Source organism: Schistocerca cancellata, chromosome 2 (assembly GCF_023864275.1).
Source record: "Schistocerca cancellata isolate TAMUIC-IGC-003103 chromosome 2, iqSchCanc2.1, whole genome shotgun sequence".
NCBI lineage: Eukaryota > Metazoa > Arthropoda > Insecta > Orthoptera > Acrididae > Schistocerca > Schistocerca cancellata.
The window spans coordinates 425,895,815-425,918,280 of record NC_064627.1 but is presented as its reverse complement, the minus strand read 5'-3'; the positions used below and the strand labels follow the sequence as shown (position 1 = coordinate 425,918,280).

General features: G+C 41.5%; 1 protein-coding gene across 1 annotated transcript in view; it reads left to right on the top strand.

Moving 5' to 3' along the window:
• Nucleotides 1-22,466, top strand: part of LOC126161888 (anoctamin-4-like) — a 312,156-nt gene that overhangs the window by 129,917 nt on the left and 159,773 nt on the right. Inside the window, exon 7 of the mRNA XM_049918028.1 lies at nt 13,155-13,282. Within this exon, the coding sequence (XP_049773985.1) occupies nt 13,155-13,282 (128 nt within the window). The remainder of the gene's footprint in view (nt 1-13,154; nt 13,283-22,466) is intronic.

The following is a 22,466-nucleotide window of genomic DNA, read 5'->3' as shown; positions in this document are numbered from 1 at the left end:
CACAGGCAACAGAGCATGCACAATGTCGGCACTAGTACAGTGTATATCCACCTTTCGCAGCAATGCAGGCTGCTATTCTCCCATGGAGACGATCGTAGAGATGCTGGATGTAGTCCTGTGGAACGGCTTGCCATGCCATTTCCACCTGGCGCCTCAGTTGGACCAGCGTTCGTGCTGGACGTGCAGACCACGTGAGACGACGCTTCATCCAGTCCCAAACATGCTCAATGGGGGACAGATCCGGAGATCTTGCTGGCCAGAGTAGTTGACTTACACCTTCTAGAGCACGTTGGGTGGCACGGGATACATGTGGACGTGCATTGTCCTGTTGGAACAGCAAGTTCCCTTGCCGGTCTAGGAATGGTAGAACGATGGGTTCGATGACGGTTTGGATGTACCGTGCACTATTCAGTGTCCCCTCGACGATCACCAGTGGTGTATGGCCAGTGTAGGAGATCGCTCCCCACACCATGATGCCGGGTGTTGGCCCTGTGTGCCTCGGTCGTATGCAGTCCTGATTGTGGCGCTCACCTACACGGCGCCAAACACGCATACGACCATCATTGGCACCAAGGCAGAAGCGACTCTCATCCCTGAAGACGACACGTCTCCATTCGTCCCTCCATTAACGCCTGTCGCGACACCACTGGAGGCGGGCTGCACGATGTTGGGGCGTGAGCGGAAGACGGCCTAACGGTGTGCGGGACCGTAGCCCAGCTTCATGGAGACGGTTGCGAATGGTCCTCGCCGATACCCCAGGAGCAACAGTGTCCCTAATTTGTTGGGAAGTGGCGGTGCGGTCCCCTACGGCACTGCGTAGGATCCTACGGTCTTGGCGTGCATCCGTGCATCGCTGATGTCTGGTCCCAGGTCAACGGGCACGTGCACCTTCCGCCGACCACTGGCAACAACATCGATGTACTGTGGAGACCTCACGCCCCACGTGTTGAGCAATTCGGCGGTACATCCACCCGGCCTCCCACATGCCCACTATACACCCTTGCTCAAAGTCCGTCAACTGCACATACGGTTCACGTCCACGCTGTCGCAGCATGCTACCAGTGTTAAAGACTGCGATGGAGCTCCGTATGCCACGGCAAACTGGCTGACACTGATGGCGGCGGTGCACAAATGCTGCGCAGCTAGCGCCATTCGACGGCCAACACCGCGGTTCCTGGTGTGTCCGCTGTGCCGTGCATGTGATCATTGCTTGTACAGCCCTCTCGCAGTGTCCGGAGCAAGTATGGTGGGTCTGACACACCGGTGTCAATGTGTTCTTTTTTCCATTTCCAGGAGTGTATATATACACGGTTATAATAGAAGGAAACATTCCACGTACGAAAAATATACCCAAAAACAAAGATGATGCGACCCACCAAACGAAATCGCCGGCAGGCCAACAGACACACAAACGAACACAAACATACACACAAAATTCAAGCCTTCACAACAAACTGCCGCCCCATCAGGAAAGAGGTAAGGAGAGGGAAAGACGAAAGGATGTGGGTTCTAAGGGAGAGGGCAAGGAGCCACCCCAGTCCCGGGAGCAGAAAGACCCACCCTAGGGGGAAAAAGGGACGGGCACACACTCGCACACACACACACACACACACACACACACAGACACAAGCAGACATATTTAAAGACAAAGAGTTTGGGCAGAGATGTCAGTCGAGGCAGAAGTGCAGAGGCAAAAATGTTGTTGAATGACAGGTGAGGTATGAGTGGCAGCAACTTGAAATTAGCGGAGATGGAGGCCTGGTGGGTAACGGGAAGAGAGGATATATTGAAGAGCAAGTTCCCATCTCCAGAGTTCGGATAGGTTGGTGTTGGTGGGAAGTATCCAGATAACCCGGACGGTGTAACACTGCGCCAAGATGTGCTGGCCGTGCACCGAGGCATGTTTAGCCACAGGGTGATCCTCATTACCAACGAACACTGTCTGCCTGTGTCCATTCATGCGAATGGACAGTTTGTTGCTGGTCATTCCCACATAGAATGCATCACAGTGTAGGCAGGTCAGTTGGTAGATCACGTGGGTGCTTTCACACGTGGCTCTGCCTTTGATTGTGTACACCTTCCGGGTTACAGGACTGGAGTAGGTGGTGGTGGGAGGGTGCGTGGGACAGGTTTTACACCGGGGGCGGTTACAAGGGTAGGAGCCAGAGGGCAGGGAAGGTGGTTTGGGCATTTCATAGGGATGAACTAAGAGGTTACAAAGGTTAGGTGGACGGCGGAAAGACACTCTTGGTGGAGTGGGGAGGATTTCATGAAGGATGGATCTCATTTCAGGGCAGGATTTGAGGAAGTCGTATCCCTGCTGGAGAGCCACATTCAGAATCTGATCCAGTCCCGGAAAGTATCCTGTCACAAGTGGGGCACTTTTGTGGTTCTTCTGTGGGAGGTTCTGGGTTTGAAAGGATGAGGAAGTGGCTCTGGTTATTTGCTTCTGTACCAGGTCGGGAGGGTAGTTGTGGGATGCGAAAGCTGTTGTCAGGTTGTTGGTGTAATGCTTCAGGGATTCCGGACTGGAGCAGATTCGTTTGCCACGAAGACCTAGGCTGTAGGGAAGGGACCGTTTGATGTGGAATGGGTGGCAGCTGTTGTAATGGAGGTACTGTTGCTTGTTGGTGGGTTTGATGTGGACAGACGTGTGAAGCTGGCCATTGGACAGGTGAAGGTCAAAATCAAGGAAAGTGGCATGGGATTTGGAGTAGGACCAGGTGAATCTGATGGAACCAAAGGAGTTGAGGTTGGAGAGGAAATTCTGGAGTTCTTCTTCACTGTGAGTCCAGATCATGAAGATGTCATCAATAAATCTGTACCAAACTTTGGGTTGGCAGGCCTGGGTAACCAGGAAGGCTTCCTCTATGCGACCCATGAATAGGTTGGCGTACGAAGGGGCCATCCTGGTACCCATGGCTGTTCCCTTTAATTGTTGGTATGTCTGGCCTTCAAAAGTGAAGAAGTTGTGGGTCAGGATGAAGCTGGCTAAGGTAATGAGGAAAGAGGTTTTAGGTAGGGTGGCAGGTGATCGGCATGAAAGGAAGTGCTCCATCGCAGCGAGGCCCTGGACGTGCAGGATATTTGTGTATAAGGAAGTGGCATCAATGGTTACGAGGATGGTTTCTGAGGGTAACGGATTGGGTAAGGATTCCAGGCATTCGAGAAAGTGGTTGGTGTCTTTGATGAAGGATGGGAGACTGCATGTAATGGGTTGAAGGTGTTGATCTACGTAGGCAGAAATACGTTCTGTGGGGGGTTGGTAACCAGCTACAATGGGGCGGCCGGGATGATTGGGTTTGTGAATTTTAGGAAGAAGGTAGAAGGTAGCTGACTCCATCAACCTCCTGACCCCACCGACACCCCGCACCCGTACCTTCTACCTTCTTCCTAAAATGTACTTTTGTTCTATGGATTTGCCTACAAGTACTTCTTAACCGTATACCAACATCCAGAGATGAGATATTCCTTGAGTTTTCTTATGAAGGTGCTCAGTTCCTTTATGCTCTTTATGCTAAGTGGCAGCCTGTACTTTCTGCATTTGCAGGGCCCCTCCTTTGCTGCAGATGTGGTAGTTTCCTGTAGTTCTGGTGTGGTGGTCTTGTAATTCTCTGTTTAGAGATGCTGTACAATTTATGATTAAAAGAAATAGTGTCTCATATATGTACAATCCTGGTACAGTTAATATTTTAAATTCTTTGAATTTGTTTTTGCAAGATTCCCATGGTATTAGTTTAGCTATGCATCTGATGGCTTTCTTTTTAAGTTTTAGGATTCTCTGAATATGTGCTTCTGCTGCTCCTCCCCCTGTTGGAATACAGTGCAGTATGTGTGGGAAGATAAGTCTGTAGCACTTTTTTTAGGAAGGTTCTATGTCCACTATACAGCACACTTTTTCATTAGGAATATATTTGAACTTATTTTTTGATAGATCTTATCACTGTGGTGTTCCCATGTCAGAAATTTGTCCACCTCAATTCCCAGGACCTGTTACAGTCCATTTGTTCTTAGTTTCCATACCCAATGCTCAGAATAAATTCCTCTGAGCTGTTAGTTATCTTTGTTTCAAATTTTGTACACATAGCTTTCTTCCTGTTGATCAGTAAATTATTTTCTCAAAAATGCCATTCTGTCATTTCCTGATTCTCACTGGCTCTCTTTTCTAAATCCTTCTCTGAGTCACTACGTACCAGTAAAGTTGTTCATCAGCATACATTCATCTACTGCAGTAGGCATGTCATTTACACACACACACACACACACACACACACACACTCACACACACACAAGTAGTACTGATCCCTGAGCTGCTGCACATTTTACCTCCATAAAATCAGAGAAAACATTTTCCTATGTATTTCCGAATTTATGTTTTATTTTGACACACTGTTGTCTGTTTTCAACAAAGGTTTTTATAAATGTCTGCAGCTTTTCCTCTTATGCTGTAGCAGTCTAATTTTTCTATATGAATTATATGACAGACAGAATCAAAAGCATTTGTAAGGTCTGAGTATATTCTAGACACTTTCCTTTGACGATCCAGTGCCTCAGTGATGTATATTATGAAGTTTGCCACTGCAGTCTTAGTGGATCTCCCCTTTCTAAATCCATGTTGTGCTTCATTTAAGATGTTACGTTTCACAACAAAGTTTATAATTCTGTCTTTAATCAATGCTTCTGCTATTTTAGACAGAACAGTTGTGATCTTTATGGGTCTATAGTTACCTGTATCTCCTTTATCCCCTACTTTAAGTAGTGCTTCTATCTTGCTTTCCTTCATTATTAAATTTATCAGGAATGCCAGAGGCTTTGCAAGATACGTAGCACAGTGTTTGACCATTTTTGCTGATATGACATCTAGACCCTCCGTAGTTTTATTTTTTAGTGCTCCAGTTCTTCTGAAACTTCCAATTCATCTGTAGGGAGTAGGTATATACTCTGAGCCAACCTTTTCAGAATTTCCATGCTCTTTGGTACTGATATGTTTGGTTTTAGAAATTTCTTTGCTATAGCTATGTGGTTCTGATTGAAGATTTACACACTTGTGGGCCTGTCATTTATTTCCCCTCCTCTGTCAATATTATATTTGTATCTTTTAAGACGTGTGACTCTTTTCTGCTCTCATTTATGTAATTCCAGACAGCTCTAGAGATGTCAGAAGATGTTTGTATTTCAAATTTTTAGTGGCTAGACTTTGCCTCTCTTATCACCGTAGTGTATGCTTTCTTCTTGCACCTGTAGACCTCATGACAGTTATGTCCTTTGTCAGTTCATCTCTTGCTTTTTTTATTTCTGTTGTGTACCATTTTTTGTTTGTCTTACCCCTAATAGTTCTGCATATTGTAGGACAAGTTATATCTATGTAGTGTGTTCCTACATCAAAGAAAGATTCCCAGCTCTTTTCTACACTGGCCTCTTTGTACACATCATCCCACTTTGCTGATTTTAGTAAAATTTCTAGTCTACTCAGATTTTCAATGTGTCTAAATTTAACCACTATGTTTTCTTCACTTTTTGTATTATCTCAGAGTTTGCTTGTTTTTCCAATGTGGTCTGCAACAACAGTATTTATAACCTGAAGTTTTGGTCTCTCTGGCGATATGTTTGAAAGAACATGGCCTGTTAATGTGTTTGATGTTTCTGTATAACTTGTTGGATTTTTTACTTGAAACTGGAGATTGTATGTCCTCAAACCCTCAGGAAAATTTCTTGTGCCTGTTTTACTTGTCTGGATATCAATTAAAAGTTGAAAATTTAGCATTTTATTTAACTGGCCATGATCTACAGGCCACCCATCTGTAGGTTTTCCAGCTACCATGAACACACATTGTATGATTTGAAACCTGTTTGCTTTTTCTTCACTAAGTTTTTCTAATTCTGTAGCCTTCCTGTCTGCGTCAGTATTATTTTTTCTAATCAGCATCTTTTTCTCCATTAAGATTTTCACTAATATTCACTTTCCTATGCAAATGAGTAAGCATAAATATTTTTCTGGCTGTACAAACATATCTATATTTTCATAAACTATGAATAAAAAAGTAGGGGTGCGGGTAAGCTACTACAAACAGCATAGTGAATGCATTATTGTGGCCGAGATAGACACAAAGCCTACACCTACAACAGTAGTACAACTTTATATGACAACTAGCTCTGCAGATGATGAAGAAATTGATGAAATGTATGATGAGAAATTATTCAGATAGTGAAGGGAGATGAAAATTTAATAGTCGTGGGTGATTGGAATTCGATAGTAGGAAAAGGGAGGGAAGGAAATGTAGTAGTTGAATATGGAAAGGGGGGGGGGGGGGGGGCAAGAAATGAAAGAGGAAGCCACCTGGTAAAATTTTGCACAGAGCATAACTTAATCATAGCTAACACTTGATTCAAGAATCATGAAAGAAGGTTGTATCCATGGAAGAATCCTGGAGATACTAGAAGGTATCAGATAGATTATATAATGGTAAGACAGAGATTTAGGAACCAGGTTTTAAATTGCAAGACATTTCCAGGGGCAATGTGGACTCTGACCACAATCTATTGGTTATGAACTTTAGGTTAAAACTGAAGAAACTGCAAAAAGGTGAGAATTTAAGGAGATGGGCCTGGATAAACTGACTAAACCAGAGGTTGTACAGAGTTTCAGGGAGAGCATAAGGGAACAATTGACAGGAATGGAGGAAAGAAATACATTAGAAGAAGAATGGGTAGCTTTGAGGGATGAAGTAGTGAAGGTAGCAGAGGATCAAGTAGGTAAAAAGACGAGGGCTAATAGAAATCCTTAAGTAACAGAAGAAAAATTGAATTTAACTGATGAAAGGAGAAAATTTATAATGCCGCAAATGAAACTGGCAAAAAAGAATACAAACATCTCAAAAATGAGATCAACAGGAAGTGCAAAATGGCTAAGCAGGGATGGCTAGAGGACAAATGTAAGGATGTAGACGCTTATATCACCAGGGGTAAGATAGATACTGCCTACAGGAAAATTAAAGAGACCTTTGGAGAAAACAGAACCACTTGTATGAATATCCAGAGCTCAGATGGAAATCCAGTTCTAAGCAAAGAAGGGAAAGCAGAAAGGGGGAAGGAGTATATAGAGGGTCTATACAAGGGTGATGTACTTAAGGACAATGTTATGGAAATGGAAGAGGATTTAGACGAAAATGAAATGGGCAGTTATGATACTGCGTGAAGAGTTTGACATAGCACTGAAAGACCTGAGTCGAAACAAGGCTCCGAGAGTAGACAACATTCCATTAGATTACTGACAGCCTTGGGAGAGCCAGTCCTGAAGAAACTCTACCATCTGTTGAGCAAGATGTATGAGACAGGCGAAATACCCTCAGATTTCAAGAAGAATATAATACTACCAATCCCAAAGAAAGCAGGTGTTGACAGATGTGAAAATTACCAAACTATCAGTTTAATAAATCACGGCTGCAAAATACTAACATGAATTCTTTCCAGACGAATGGAAAAACTAGTAGAGCCGACCTAGGGGAAGATCAGTTTGGATTCCATAGAAATATTGGAACACGTGAGGCATTACTGACCCTACGACTTATCTTAGAAGCTAGATTAAGAAAAGGCAGACCTACGTTTCTAGCATTTGTAGACTTAAAGAAAGCTTTTGACAATGTTGACTGAAATACTCTCTTTCAAATTCTGAAGGTGGCAGGGGTAAAATATAGGGAGCGAAAGGCTATTTACAATTTGTACAGAAACCAGATGGCAGTCATGAGAGTCGATGGACATGAAAGGGAAGCAGTGGTTGGGAAGGGAGTGAGACAGGGTTGTAGCCTCTCCCTGATGCTATTCAATCTGTATATTGAGCAAGCAGTAAAGGAAACAAAAGAAAAATTCTGAGTAAATATTAAAATCCATGGAAAAGAAATAAAAACCTTGAGGTTCGCCGATGACATTGTAATTATGTCAGAGACAGCAAAGGACTTGGAAGAGCAGTTGAACGGAATGGACAGTGTCTTGAAAGGAGGATATAAGATGAACATCAACAAAAGCAAAACTAGGATAATGGAATGTAGTCGAATTAAGTCGGGTGATGCTGAGGGAACTAGATTAGGAAATGAGACACTTAAAGTAGTAAAGGAATTTTGCTATTTGGGGAGCAAAATAACTGATGATGGCCCAAGTAGAGAGGATATAAAATGTAGACTGGCAATGGAAGGAAAGAATTTCTGAAGAAGAGAAATTTGTTAACATCGAGTATAGACTTAAGTGTCAGGAAGCTGTTTCTGAAAGTATTTGTATGGAGTGTAGCCATGTATGGAAGTGAAACATGGATGATAAATAGTTTGGACAAGAAAAGAACAGAAGCTTTCGAAATGTGGTGCTACAGAAGAATGCTGAAGATTACATGGGTAGATCACATAACTCATGAGGAGGTATTGAATAGAACTGGGGAGAAGAGGAGGTTGTGGCACAACTTGACTAGAAGAAGGGATCGGTTGGTAGGACATGTTCTGAGGCATCAAGAGATCACCAATTTAGTACTGGAGGGCAGTGTGGAGGGTAAAAATCATAGAGGGAGACCAAGAGATGAATATACTAAGCAGAGTCAAAAGGATGTAGGTTGCAGTAGGTACTGGGAGATGAAGAAGCTTGCACAGGATAGAGTAGCATGGAGAGCTGCATCAAACAAGTCTCAGGACTCAAGACCACAACAAACAACATCATATGTAAAGATGTATAATATCAGCACAAGACTGTTTGCCAGATTGCTGCAATATTCATGTTGATTTTTTTGTTAGCCCTAATGAAAAATAATGCATGTATGAACAACCTAAAACATTTAAATACTAACTATTAGGATTGATTGGTTGGTGGAGAGGAGACCAAATAGCGAATTCTTCAGTCTCATCTAGTTAGAGAAAGATGGCAAAGGAAGTCAGCCATGCCCTTTTGAAGGAACCATTCCAGCACTTGCCTGAAATGATTTAGGTAAATCACGGAAAATCTAATTCAGGATGGCCAGACGTGGGTTTGAACCACCATCCTCCCAAATGCGAGTCCAGTGTGCTAATCGCTGTGCCACCTCACTCAATCTAACTACTAGGAAAAAATGTGAAGGCACAATTCAAGCTGTGGTAGCATAAAAATAATAGTGTCAACAAAAAAATAAAAATCAAATTCAGTGTGATGACAAATATAACAGTACATTAATCACCAAATGTCAACAATTGGAAATGTAGTATATTCACTGGAGCTCAAAAAAATATTGCTTAACTATATTTATTAACAGTTTTCAATATACGTTGCTAATCTGACAATGCCATTTGCTTTTTTTCTAAACTTTTTTTTCTTCAACTTCATAAAACTTAAACATTTTGTTTCAGTTTCTATCACTGTGATTTCTAAATAACTATCCACCCCACCCCCACCTTCTCTGCTCCTAACCTAAATTGTGCCTCTTGTATTATCTCACATTCAGTATGACAGCAACTGAAATCCCCATCCAGCCGCGCAATGTTAAGTTTGCTGTGGTTTCCCTTAAGGAAAAAGGTAGGATGGTTTCTTTGAAAAGGACATTGTCAAATTCCCACCCCATTCTTCCTCAATCCAGGTTTGTATGTAATGATGAAACACTAAATCTTAACCTGCATTCTTTCTGTTTTTAGTGTTTCATCAGGTGCCGCATTCTCCTGCCTATAATGAGGCATCCTCACTGCTGCCACATTTCTATTCCATTCCCTCACTGCTTCTCCCTCCTTTAGATGTTACCTTTGCTTCCCTTCACACCTCCCTTTTCTCTTCCTTTCCCATGTGTCTCTGCCACCTACTCCATTCAACATAACCTCTCACTCTAGTGAGGCTACAGCTCCGGAACAAGAGAGAGAGAGACAGTTAGTCTCTTTGGTCCAGAAAAGGACAGTATTCTAAAGCTTAACTATATTTTCAGTATCTACTTCTCAATGCCTCAACTTTGTGGTGAGTGGTTACGTTTACTCCTTGTAGTGTTTGTTTTCTATCCTGCACTTTCCACCACTAGTATATTAACATTGTTTATTCATTCATCCACTGACATCTTTATTGTACTTTTGTGCATGTCACCACATTAATGGAGACCATTTTTTAGTTCCCACAGAATTACATTGCTGTTCACCTACTTTTAATGGTACACATAATGTTAATGATGTTTTCTGTACAGCCAACTGGCCAGAGACTTCAAACTTTTATCAGGAATTGCTCCTATTTGAATATACACTGCCTGACAAAAAAGGGACACACCTAGAAGATCTGGTCAAATGTCAGTGTAAGTTCATACACATACACACCATTGATGGACATGTAAATGATTAGAGCTGAAGCTCTCTGTGACAAGTGGAACAGCCACCAGAGTGCACTGCTATTGTTCATGTTTAATTTTGTTACCAGGCCTGGTAGGGTATATAAGGTGTGTGAATGGCATCTGATGTTAAGTATCTCTGTGAGAGACAAGGAGATGCTGTGTTCTTGTGTGAGCACCTAGAGTTCGAAAGAGGCCTCATAGTTGGTCTCCATTTGGTCAGATTGTTCAAATCTTGCAGTATCCAGATTTGACTGCATGGGAAAGTGAGGGCAGGCACACTCATAATCTAGGTTCTGGTCGACCACATCTGACCACCACAAGGAAGGATTGGCATATTGTACACCAAGGACATTGGTAACCTCTTCACATCTGTGCCTGCCATCCAAGAGTAAGTATTGGACTCCCTGTAACACTGTGTCTCATCCTGCACCTTTGGTCAGAGAGTAGAAGTAGATGTTTTAGAGGATTAGTGCTCCATGCATAGGCTGCCATTAAAATCACATCACAAATGGCTGGGAGTAAGTGCAGTGGTGACCTTAGGAGACATCCAACTCTTTCAATGTTTTGGAGTGGCACAGGGGTTTTACTCTGGGCATGATAGTGTGAAGAGCCTTTGGATGTGACTACAGGGTTTGGCTGGTAATGATTGAGAGAACTCTGGTAGCATAATGGTATGTCATGGACTTCTCATGTGATGGTACTGTTTTTCAAAGTAAAATGCTCATCCACACATGGTACATGTCTCTGTGAACTGACTATGTTGTGTTGAGATACTCCTGTGCCCAACAAGATTCACAGATCTGTCCCCAATAGATCATGTATGAGACCAGTTAGATATCAACATCTTCACAGTGCCAGTATCCTACCCAAGACACCAAGGACCAGTTATGACAATTATGGGCTGCCTTACCTCACAGGAAGAATGTCTTTATGACACACTTCCCGATGGAATCACTTCATGTATCCAGGCCAGATAGGGAGCAACATCATACTGATAAATGGGCTCATACTGTCAAGTTCTTTGTAAACGTGACTCAGATATTGTGATAACTGAAGTAACATCACACACCCTGTTGGTATGTGGTGTTTTATTTCATTTCCTCCTCGCCATCTGGCTGCTTTACTTTCTTTGTCAGGCAGTGTAGTCTGACAAGACAGGTTTGTTATTTGCATGTTAAGTGAGTCATGTTTGTGGCAATGCAATATGGTGTGGAATGTGTCAATAGATTTACAAATAAGATTTATGTTCTTTGTGAAAACACGTTTTTATAAAGGCCATTGATATAATTTGATTTTTCTTTAATTGCAGTCTACAATAAAATTTAACAAATGTAGCTGAGTCACATACAGAGATTATCTGTTCAGAATATTTAACCTTGGAATAGACATAGTTGCCTATCGGAAATGATTTCAGTTTGTTTTAAACTTTCATCATCTGCAAGCACCTTTAAATCACAAGGGGAGTTGTCAAATATTTTTATGGCTGCAAGCATTGCTACTTTCTGTTCAAGAATAAGATTCAGTTGGAGATAGTGAGACCATTTTTGTTCCTAGTGTTAGATCTACTACTGGGAACTTTTTCTCACATCAACATAATCTTTTGCATTAATTAAGTACAGAACACCTACATAATTAGAAATCAATACTAGAGTATGAAACTTCATGACAGATTAAAACTGTGTGCCTGACCGAGACTCGAACTCGGGACCTTTGCCTTTCGCGGGCAAGTGCTCTACCATCTGAGCTACCGAAGCATGACTCACGTCCGGTACTCACAGCTTTACTTCTGCCAGTACCTCGTCTCCTACCTTCCAAACTTTACAGAAGCTCTGTAAAGGTTCGCAGGAGAGCTTCTGTAAAGTTTGGAAGGTAGGAGACGAGGTACTGGCAGAAGTAAAGCTGTGAGTACCGGACGTGAGTCATGCTTCGGTAGCTCAGATGGTAGAGCACTTGCCCGCGAAAGGCAAAGGTCCCGAGTTCGAGTCTCGGTCGGGCACACAGTTTTAATCTGCCAGGAAGTTTCATATCAGCGCACACTCCACTGCAGAGTGAAAATCTCATTCTGGAAACATCCCCCAGGCTGTGGCTAAGCCATGTCTCCGCAATATCCTTTCTTTCAGGAGTGCTAGTTCTGCTAGGTTCGCAGGAGAGCTTCTGTGTAAAGTTTGGAAGGTAGGAGACGAGGTACTGGCAGAAGTAAAGCTGTGAGTACCGGACGTGAGTCGTGCTTCGGTAGCTCAGATGGTAGAGCACTTGCCCGCGAAAGGCAAAGGTCCCGAGTTCGAGTCTCGGTCGGGCACACAGTTTTAATCTGCCAGGAAGTTTCATATCAGCGCACACTCCGCTGCAGAGTGAAAATCTCATTCTGGAATACTAGAGTAATTTGGCTCTCACTGAAGACTTTTATTGCTTGTGGACATATCATCATTACAATAATTTGCATTTCTTTCTGTCCATTTCTGCAATGTAACTAATTTTAACATTATAAAAATTTTAGTTTTTTTTTACTAGTTATTCTCACAGAAATGTGTTTTCAAGCAAGATGTTTTTTGTGTCATTTTCATAGGCAAGATTTTTTTTGTCATTTTCATAGGCAAGGGAATGAATGAAATGGTTTATTATCAGTGTAAAAAACATAAAATAAAATTTTGCATTGTCCAAGACAGTGGATTTTATTTTGTTTTATTTTACTTTCAATCCACTTTTAGGTATGGTATTTGCAGCAATGCTCTGTTAGCTATAAATTCTTCTGTTTTTAGTGTTATCTTTTCATAATTATTGATTTACAAGTGAGTGAGAAGCTAATTAATTAAACCATACTTTTATGTACTTGTAGGAAACAGAGAAGGAGGAAGAATCAGAAACACCAGGATTCCCCTTTAAGTTCAAGAAAATGTTTGAATACAACCATAACCGTATTGCAAAGGAACCTTCTTTTTATGAAGCATCGTACAGCAAGGACCAGGAAGAACAGTGAGTGTAAGATTCATGTGAATGAGACCTGTAAATTAAACATGACACAACTCTCAAACTATAATGGAAAACCTGAATGGGAATGCCAAATCATGGACCATGTGCATATACGTGCGTATGCACCTATATGCTGCCATAATTACAATACTCTGCACAAGTACCCTGATAAAAGAAGATTTGGGACTGGGGCAAAATAGAGGGAGACTTCAGAAGAAACCATATGGATAAGGGTATAAAATAATTTTAACTTAACAAAAGTGAGAAACAAAGAAATATGTGAAACTGGTGTTGGGAGGCAGACAGAAAATAGGACAGGTAGGACATAGTGGAGGCAGATATCAAGGGCAGCATGATTGCCTGATGGAACATATTGGAAGGATAGTAACAACCTGTATCATTCATTGAAGCTGTTGCCATATGGTGTGGGGGTGGAGCCAATGGGGAGGGGGGTACTAGATCAGTTACAGAAGTAATTGTTGTGGCATACAGCATGTTCACACTGGGGCTTCAAGTTGTGATTAGCCACAGTTTGGCAGTAGTTATTCATGCAGGCAGACAGCTGGTTAGTTTTTTTCTCCACACCTTTCTTCTTTCATAGGATACAAAATGCTTGTGACTGGACTGTGGTAGAAGGTTACAGATGCAATATACGACCAATCTTACCCAAGATTCATCTACAAAAAAATGTCCCACATGGTGCAGAATTAGGAGTACAGTTGGTATAAGGATGGATTAGGATATTGTGTAGGCTGTGTGGATGACAGAGAACAACTGTGGGTGATAAGCACTGACTTATACTCATTTCAGTGCACATTGAGTTTGTCAAGGGAATATTAGGGTTTAATGTCTTATTGACAGCATGATCATTAGAGGCTAACGATAGCTCAGAGTGCTAAAAGATGGGTAAGGAAATCAGCCTTGTCCTTTACAAAGCAATTGCTTGCCATCTGGATTGCTATATAAGAATCTCTGTCCTCCAGAATATGAGTCTAACATCTTAAAATACAACACCTCACTTGATTAGAGAAACTTGAATCACTGCTAAAGGACAATGTTAAGTTTTCAAGGTCTGATCCGATGATGAAGGGGTAATAGTAACAGCTTCACAAGGGCCGTGAATGTGTTGGTGCCACTCAAGTATCTGGCAAAAGGAAATCTATTTCTGGACTAGTTGAATAGGGTATTGTGTGTTTGTAAATGCTCAGTCAAGGTTACTGATGTGTGTGGCAAACTTCCCCCTTCCACTGCAGACGGTGCCTATAGGTGCCAAGTGTGTACACAGGAACTTCTTTATGTACACTGGGTGACACTGATGGTTGGTGTGTTATATGACAACAGATATTTTCATGGATATATATGACCTGTTGAGATCAACAACAATGGAAGTAGCTCATTGATTGCAAAAGGTTCAGGTGTAGTGGTGAATCAGGGATCAGATGTTAAAGTTTATTCTTGAGCTTGACAGCATGCGAAATGTAAATTAGGAAGTTACCACACATGCTGATGAAACATCAGTTATTTGTAGAGAATGGTCAAAGGAGGTACTTGAGAAGGTAGCAATTTTGCTTATGGAAAATGCAAATAAATAATTAAATCAAAATACATTGAACTAAAATGGTGTCCACAGTATTCCAAACCAGACCTTTTGAAACCAGTAAATATTCAGTTAGCAACATATAGACTTTTGAAATTTTAGGGACCAATATAGATCACCATTGAATTTGGTGGGCCACATGGATACCACATGGAATAAATTAAGCACATAGATTTTCCTAGTGTGCAAGACAGTAAATTTTGGTAATGAGAATGTTCTGATGGTAGTGTCCTATGGCTCACATTCCGGCATCCATTCTGTTCAGCTCATCTGTAAGGAGAGACACCTAAAAAGGCTATTTGGACATCAAAGAGAAATGAAGTTGATTTCTAAGATACTAGCTAAATAGACTTAGTAAGAGGTTTTTAAATGAAAAGGAAAATTCCATTGAGAATTTTGTTAAACTTATGCAGAGTCATATGGGACAGTCAGTCAAGTATTTTTAGGAGAGACAACTCCTAATATAGTTGATGGAAACAAATTGTAAATAACAAGAAGAATCCTAGCTTCCAGAGTCAAGCATTTCTGTTTCATAGATGAAAAGAGGCAGTAGCTGTGGGAAGGATGAGTGTTGAAGACATGGATAGATCAGTCATATGCCAGGTAGGGAAGGACCCACCATGCCTTTTTTTTATATATATAAATTTCGTATCATGACAGTATACATTGAGTTACATCAGTGAGAAATAAGACTTAGTTTTTCAATACATACATTCATATGTACATGAACATCCAGTTTAAGAAAGGTAGATTTACTATAAAAAACATAAAAAAATTCAAACTGCCAGTGGGTGCTCCAGGTGAGGCTTTCAGTAGATTTATGCATACATTACTAAATATATTAAAGGATACACACTGATGAATCAAGACATTATGAGCACTTGCTTAATAGTGAGTTCAACCTTTGGAATGCCATACAGCAATGTTTATGCATGGCATGCATTCAACAAGTCCTTGGTAGGTTTTCAGATGTATGTGGCACCAATAGTCTATACTACTCAGGTTGCACTATTCTTGTAAATTACACACCATTGGTATGTGGATGCAGAACTGGTGGCCAATGGCATCCCAGATGTGTCCCATCAGGTTCAGGTCAGATGAATTTAGTGGTCAAGACATCAACATGAGTCCACTACTGTGTTCCTCAAATCATTGTAACACAACTCTAGCCTTTTCACATGGACAGTTATCCTGCTGTAAGATGCCATTGCCATTCGGGAAGACATGAAGCATGAAGGGATGCAGATGGAGCACAATAGTGGTCTCATAGTCCACAGCTCTCCTGGTGCATCAGTTACTACCATAGGTTCTGTAGACTCGCAAGTGAATCTTCCTGATAGCACTCTTGCTGTTCTGTGGCACAGTGCATGTTTTAAGCAACTGTTCACCTGGATGACAGTGTATCCAACATGACCAGTCAATCTGGTGTAACAAAAAATATGGTTCATCTGACCAGGCAACACACTTCCATTGACCCACATACAATCTTGAAGATCTTGCAGTCATAATTGACAGTATCATTGGATCAACATAGTGGTTGTCTGCTACAGAGTCCCATGTTCAATAATGTGGACTAAATGGTGTGTTCCAAAAAACCTATGCCAGCACCAGCATTGTACTCTGTTGTCAGATATGTAACACATTGTCACATGTCCTACTTTGCAAAATGGGAAAGCCTGTGGCCTCCACATTCTATGATGAGCCACGGATGTTTAACACCTAGTCATCTACTTGTAGTTTCACTCTCATTCATTACTTGTTCATGAGAGTAGCCTGTGAACTGCCAACTAGCTTTTCCATTTTTGAGATGTTCATTTCTGTGTGCCATGTCATAATAATCGCCCTTTGCAAAGTTACATATGTGAGTGAATTTCCCCACTTGCACTTCATATTGTCACTAGAATGATTCCCCATTTGTCTTTGTTCCAATTAATACTTTTCTTACTACATCTGGGTCTGCAACGCCACCAGGTGGCATTAAATCTCGCAGTGGGCAATAATATTTTGGCTCATCTGTGTAAAATGAAGTAAGCTCTTCAAAGACAAACTTAATGTCTGTGTAACACAAGTATGTATATACAATATGTTTCTACTAGTAACACAACCAGATATAAGATAAAACATGTACATTGTTGAATGAAAACCACTTAGGGCACCTTACTTCAAGAATAGTATCTAATTATTACTTTTAATATGCTTTACATTTATTGGGGTGGTGTAAAATGAAAATTTTTATATAAAAATGTTGTAGAAAAGTTCTTGTAGAATGTAATACTTTTACTTTAAAGGAGAACACTCTCCAAAAAGCAGAAGCATTGAACTGTCAATAGCCACACACAAAAGAAAGAAAAATTACGTGGGTTTTCCTTTGATGAGCTATAGTAAAATACACACACACACACACACACCTATGTCGCTACATGGTGCCAGCTGAACTAACAGTGCCAAGGCTATATTTTGGGCAGGTTGACTAATTCTGGTGGCGGTAGTCTCGGGTGTGGTGGGTGGAGGGAGAGGGAGGCAGGGAAAAAGACTGAGTTTGGGTGGCTAGCAGCTCAGGAGGAGGTGGCCAATTTGCCAACTAGCAATGTGGGAGGGAGGGGTGGCAAGCATATGTGCTGGTACAACTGTAGCAGGTATATAAGCTATGATGACTGTAGCAGCTGGTAAGAAGTGGCAGATGCTGAAGGTGACAGAGGGACATGAATTAAGAGGGTGATGGGACAGAGGAAGGGGAAACTGTTGGGTGAATGGTGTGAGGTCAGTGGGTTACCTGAAACTGAGGCCAGGGCCACTACGGGAGTGCCGGATGTGTTGTAAGGATACTTCCCACCTGCATAGTTCAGACAAACTGGTGGTAGAAAAAAGGATCCAGATGGCTCAGGTAATAAAGCAGCCATTGAAACAGAGAATGCTGTGCTGATCTGCATGTTATGCCACTGGGTGGTCAACTTTATCCTTTACAACAGTTTGGCTGTGGCCATTCATCCTGGTGGACAGCTGGTTGGTAGTCATACCAGCAAAAATACTGTGCACTGTTTGCAGCAGAGTTGGTATATGACATAGCTGCTTTTGCAGGTGGCCCAGCCTCTGATGGGGTGGGATAAGTTTGTGAAAGGAATGGAGTAGTAGCTCCATCTAGAGGAAACATTCCAAGGCTCCCAAAACTCCCAGCCCTTAGTCTGGTTCAGGTTCACTCCACATTCCTTCACAACTGCAACACCGTTTCTCCAATCCACTTTACCTGTTCCTCCTCTGCCCAATGTGCTACCTTTCTCGACATTGACCTTCACATATCTGATGGCTCCATTCACACCCCTGTCCACATTACACCCACTAACTACCAACAGTACCTGCATTTTGACAGCTACTCTCCCTTATACACCAAAGTATGCTTCCTATACAACCTATCCACCGATGGATGATGTATCTGTGATGACAAGAGCTGCCTTGCTGAGTGTGATTGAATGCCTCACAAAGACCTTCACAGACAAGCAATACCTTTGAGACCCAGTCCAAAACAGATTTTCTGCACCTTAGCCTCCCCCTCCCCCTCCCCCACAAAAACTCTCACAATCCCCAAGAATGAGCTACAAAGGAGAACCCCCCTCTCATCACCCTATATCATCCTGGACAGGAACAACAGAACCATACCCTTTCCTAGAACTTTAATTATCTCTCATCCTGCCCTGAAATGACAGACGTCTTACTCAATATCTTTTCCATCCCACCAAAAGTTTTATTCCATCACCTACCTAACCTACACACTATCCCAGTCCATGCCATTCCGACACCAATCCTTACCACAGGGATCGTATCTGTGGCAGACCCAGTTTCAAGACCTGTCCTGCAAACCCATTCAACACATCTTACTCCAGCCCTGTCATAGATTTATCCTACCCCATAAGAGGCAGGGCCATCTGTGAAAGAAGTCATTTCATATACCAACTCAGCTGCAAACACTGCACAGCTTTTTATGTTGGTATGACTACCAACCAGCTGTCCACCAGGATGAATGGCCACCAGCAAACTGTTGTCAAGAACAAAGTTGGCCACCCGGTGCCATCTCATCCTACCCTGAAATGACGGACATCCTATCTAACATCCTTTCCTTCAACCAAAAGTTGTGTTCCATCACTCACCCAACCTACAAAACATCCTAGCCCATCCCTATGCAACTCCCACACTGAGCCCTTACCACAGGGATCACATCACTGTGGCAGAACCAGTCGCAAGACCTGTCAGATCCACCCACTCAGCACCTCATCCTCTTTTCCTGTCACAGACTTATCCTACCCCACAGAGGCGGATCCACCTATGAAAGCAGTCATGTCATATAACAACTCAGCTACAAACACTGAACAGCCTTTTATATTGGTATGACTACCAACCAGCATCCACCAGGATGAATGGCCACTGCCAAACTGTTGCCAAGAACAAAGTTGACCACCCAGTGCCACAACATGCAAGTGAGCACATGTCCAATTTCAGTGCCTGCTTCCCTACCCAAGCCATCAGTATCTTCTCCACCACCACCAACTTCTCTGAACTACGGAGATGAAGTTATACTTGCAACACATCCTCTGCTTCCATAATTGCCCTGGCCTCAGTCTCAGGTAACCCACTGTCTCTGCACCCTCCACCCAACAATTTCCCCTTCCTCCATCCTGTCACCCATCCTAATTTATGTCCCCACATCAGCTTCAACATGTGCTACTTCCCACCAGCCACTACAGTTGTGCAGTCCCATATAATTGCCACCCCTCCTACCCTCATTCCTGGTTGATAAATAGGTCACCTCCTTCCAAGCTGCTAGCCACCCACCCCCAGTCCCTCTCCCTGCCCCCTTCTCACTCTATCACCCCCCCCCCCCCCCCACCCCCCAACCTACTCCCACGTCAGCCAGTCCATTTGCACTTGCAGAAAAATAGTATTGGTACTCGTAGTTCAGCTAGCACCAAGCAGAAGCATAGACATGTTTATACATGTGTGTGTGTGTGTGTGTGTGTGTTTGTGTGTTGCATTCTAGCTCATCAAAGGATAAATCCGAGAGCTAGTAAGTTTTGTTTCTTTTGTGTGTGCCTATCGACAACTCAGTGCTTCCACTTTTTGGTGAGTAGTCTCCTTTAATCCAAAAGTAATTAAATTGATATAAATGTTTGCTGGGAACAGCTCTTATATTGATCAATTTTTTTTATGTACAAAAATTCATGATGGTCTTAATACTGAGACCCAAATGTATACCTACACAAGTATTAACTTTCCATTTATTAAATCAAAGTAAGCTTTGTTTGTAGTCTTATGCTAGGTTAGCAGTCCTTGAAGAAAAAATGGTAGTCAGAGCAAAAATGACAAAGGTATGGGAGACTGATGGGATTAAAGCATTATGTACTAGGAAAGGACAGCTCTATATTTTAGTCAAGAGTTGAAACTCCAGCACCACCGTTATTATAAAATGCTCCTGTTTGGTATTACAAAGGCAAAACACACACTGTGTCCAGTTAATAATATCTTACAAGAATGGGGCAACAACATTTGGAACATAAATAAATAAGAAATGAAGAAAAATAGTGCTCCATGTGATATCATACAACAACAAAATTTTTGTGGCAGAAACGGTGACACTTTTAAACCATTGTCCTCCAAAGTCCGTGATTACTTCTTCACAGTGACAGCAAATGATGCACCAACTAATTTATTTATTTATTTTATTTATCCATCCGTTGACAATAAATATTGTATGGATGTTGTCAAGGGTACATGTAAGCCATTTCAAAGAGATGGGACACAAACAATATATATGTAAAAGTACAAAACAAAATAATACAATGAAGTTGATAATAATACAATGAAATTAATATAGCCTATATACATCCCTGCTTGTTATTTTAAATGCATAGTCTGTTTTTCATAAGGCTTTAGTTTTGTCCTCCCTAAACGGCAAGTCCTTATACACACAACACTGCTTAAGTATATATTTACATCACACAACAGTTGTCCTTTAAGTATGTAAATGTAATGAATGATTAGGTAATGAATGATTAGGTACAGATAGAGTATCTTCCATTTTGCCTTTATAAACATCATCAGAAAAAATTTATTGACCTACATAGTCATTTACACAATAAAAACATTGTTCTACTAGAATTTTTTTAAATTCTGTTTTAAATTTGTTATCATCTTCTAACTGCCTGATGTTGACTGGCAGTGCATTGTACAGTTTTGCACCGATACGGCTCACATGCCTTTGTGTATTCGTTCTTTTTGTTCGATGAGTATGGAGCGCTGTGCTATTACGGGTATTGTAGTTATGAAAGTCGGCATTTGTCTGAAAATCTGCGATGTGGGTCCTGACATACAATACACATTTGTATATGTACAATGATGGTATAGTAAGTATTCTAAGCTTTTTGAATATGGGTTTGCAGTGTGTCTGTGGATGACTGTGAGTTATTATTCAGATGGCCCTCTTCCACAACAACAAAATTTGTTTTAGGCGCCCTGTTGTGGAACCCCAAAATATTATTCCGTATGTGACAAGAGATTGAAAATAGCCGAAATATGCCATTCTGGCACCCTCTGAGGTACAAACATTTGCAATAATTCTGAGAGCAAAACAGGCAGAATTAAGTTTCTGTGCAAGTTTTATTATGTGGTCATTAAAATTTAAGTTTTCATCCACATTAATCCCCAGCAATTTTGTAGATGTCACTCTGTCTAAGGCTTTGTCACCCCATACCAGATCGAGATTTACATTTTGACATCTTTTCCCAAACTGCATATAATTTGTTTTACATTCAATGTCAACCTGTTTGCATTGAGCCAAGAGTGGATGTAATTTAGTACTTTATCAGCAGTTGTTGGCAGCAATTGCTTTGGTGCACTTATTATCACACTAGTATTATCTGCAAATATTATTGCTTTGGCTGCATCATCCGAGGTGTGAAAATCATTTATATAGACAAGAAACAATATGGGCCCTAGGATGCTGCCTTGGGGTACGCCTATTTCTACATTTTTTGCCTCTGATACTGAATTTATTTTGTGGTTGGAGTAAGTTGATGTCAGTTCTACAACCTGTGTTCTGTTTTTTAGGTATGATTCAAACCATTTTTTTCCTATCCCATGTATACCCAACGCTTCCAATTTTTCTAGAAGAATGTCCTGGTTCACAGTGTCAAAAGCTTTGGAGAGGTCTAAATTTACTCCTACTACACTATAATATTTTTCTAGATTTTTGATTATTTGTTCAGTGTAGTACATTACTGCTGTTTCGGTATTTTTACATGCTTGGAAGCCATGCTGATTTCTGTTAAGTAAATTATGGTCATTTAGATATTTGTTGATTTGGTGCTTCATCAGTTTTTCGAATATTTTTGAAAATGCTGGAGGAGAGATATTGGGCGATAGTTTTCTACCTTATACTTGTCGCCGTTTTTAAATAATGGCTTCACTTTTGAAATTTTCAGCCTTTCTGGAAAAGCTACTTCACTGAATGATAAATTGGCTATGTGTCCAAAGGGCTTTGCGATTTGTGGTGCTGTCCTTGTTATGATTGACACAGGCACCTCATCTATGCCAGCCGCCATT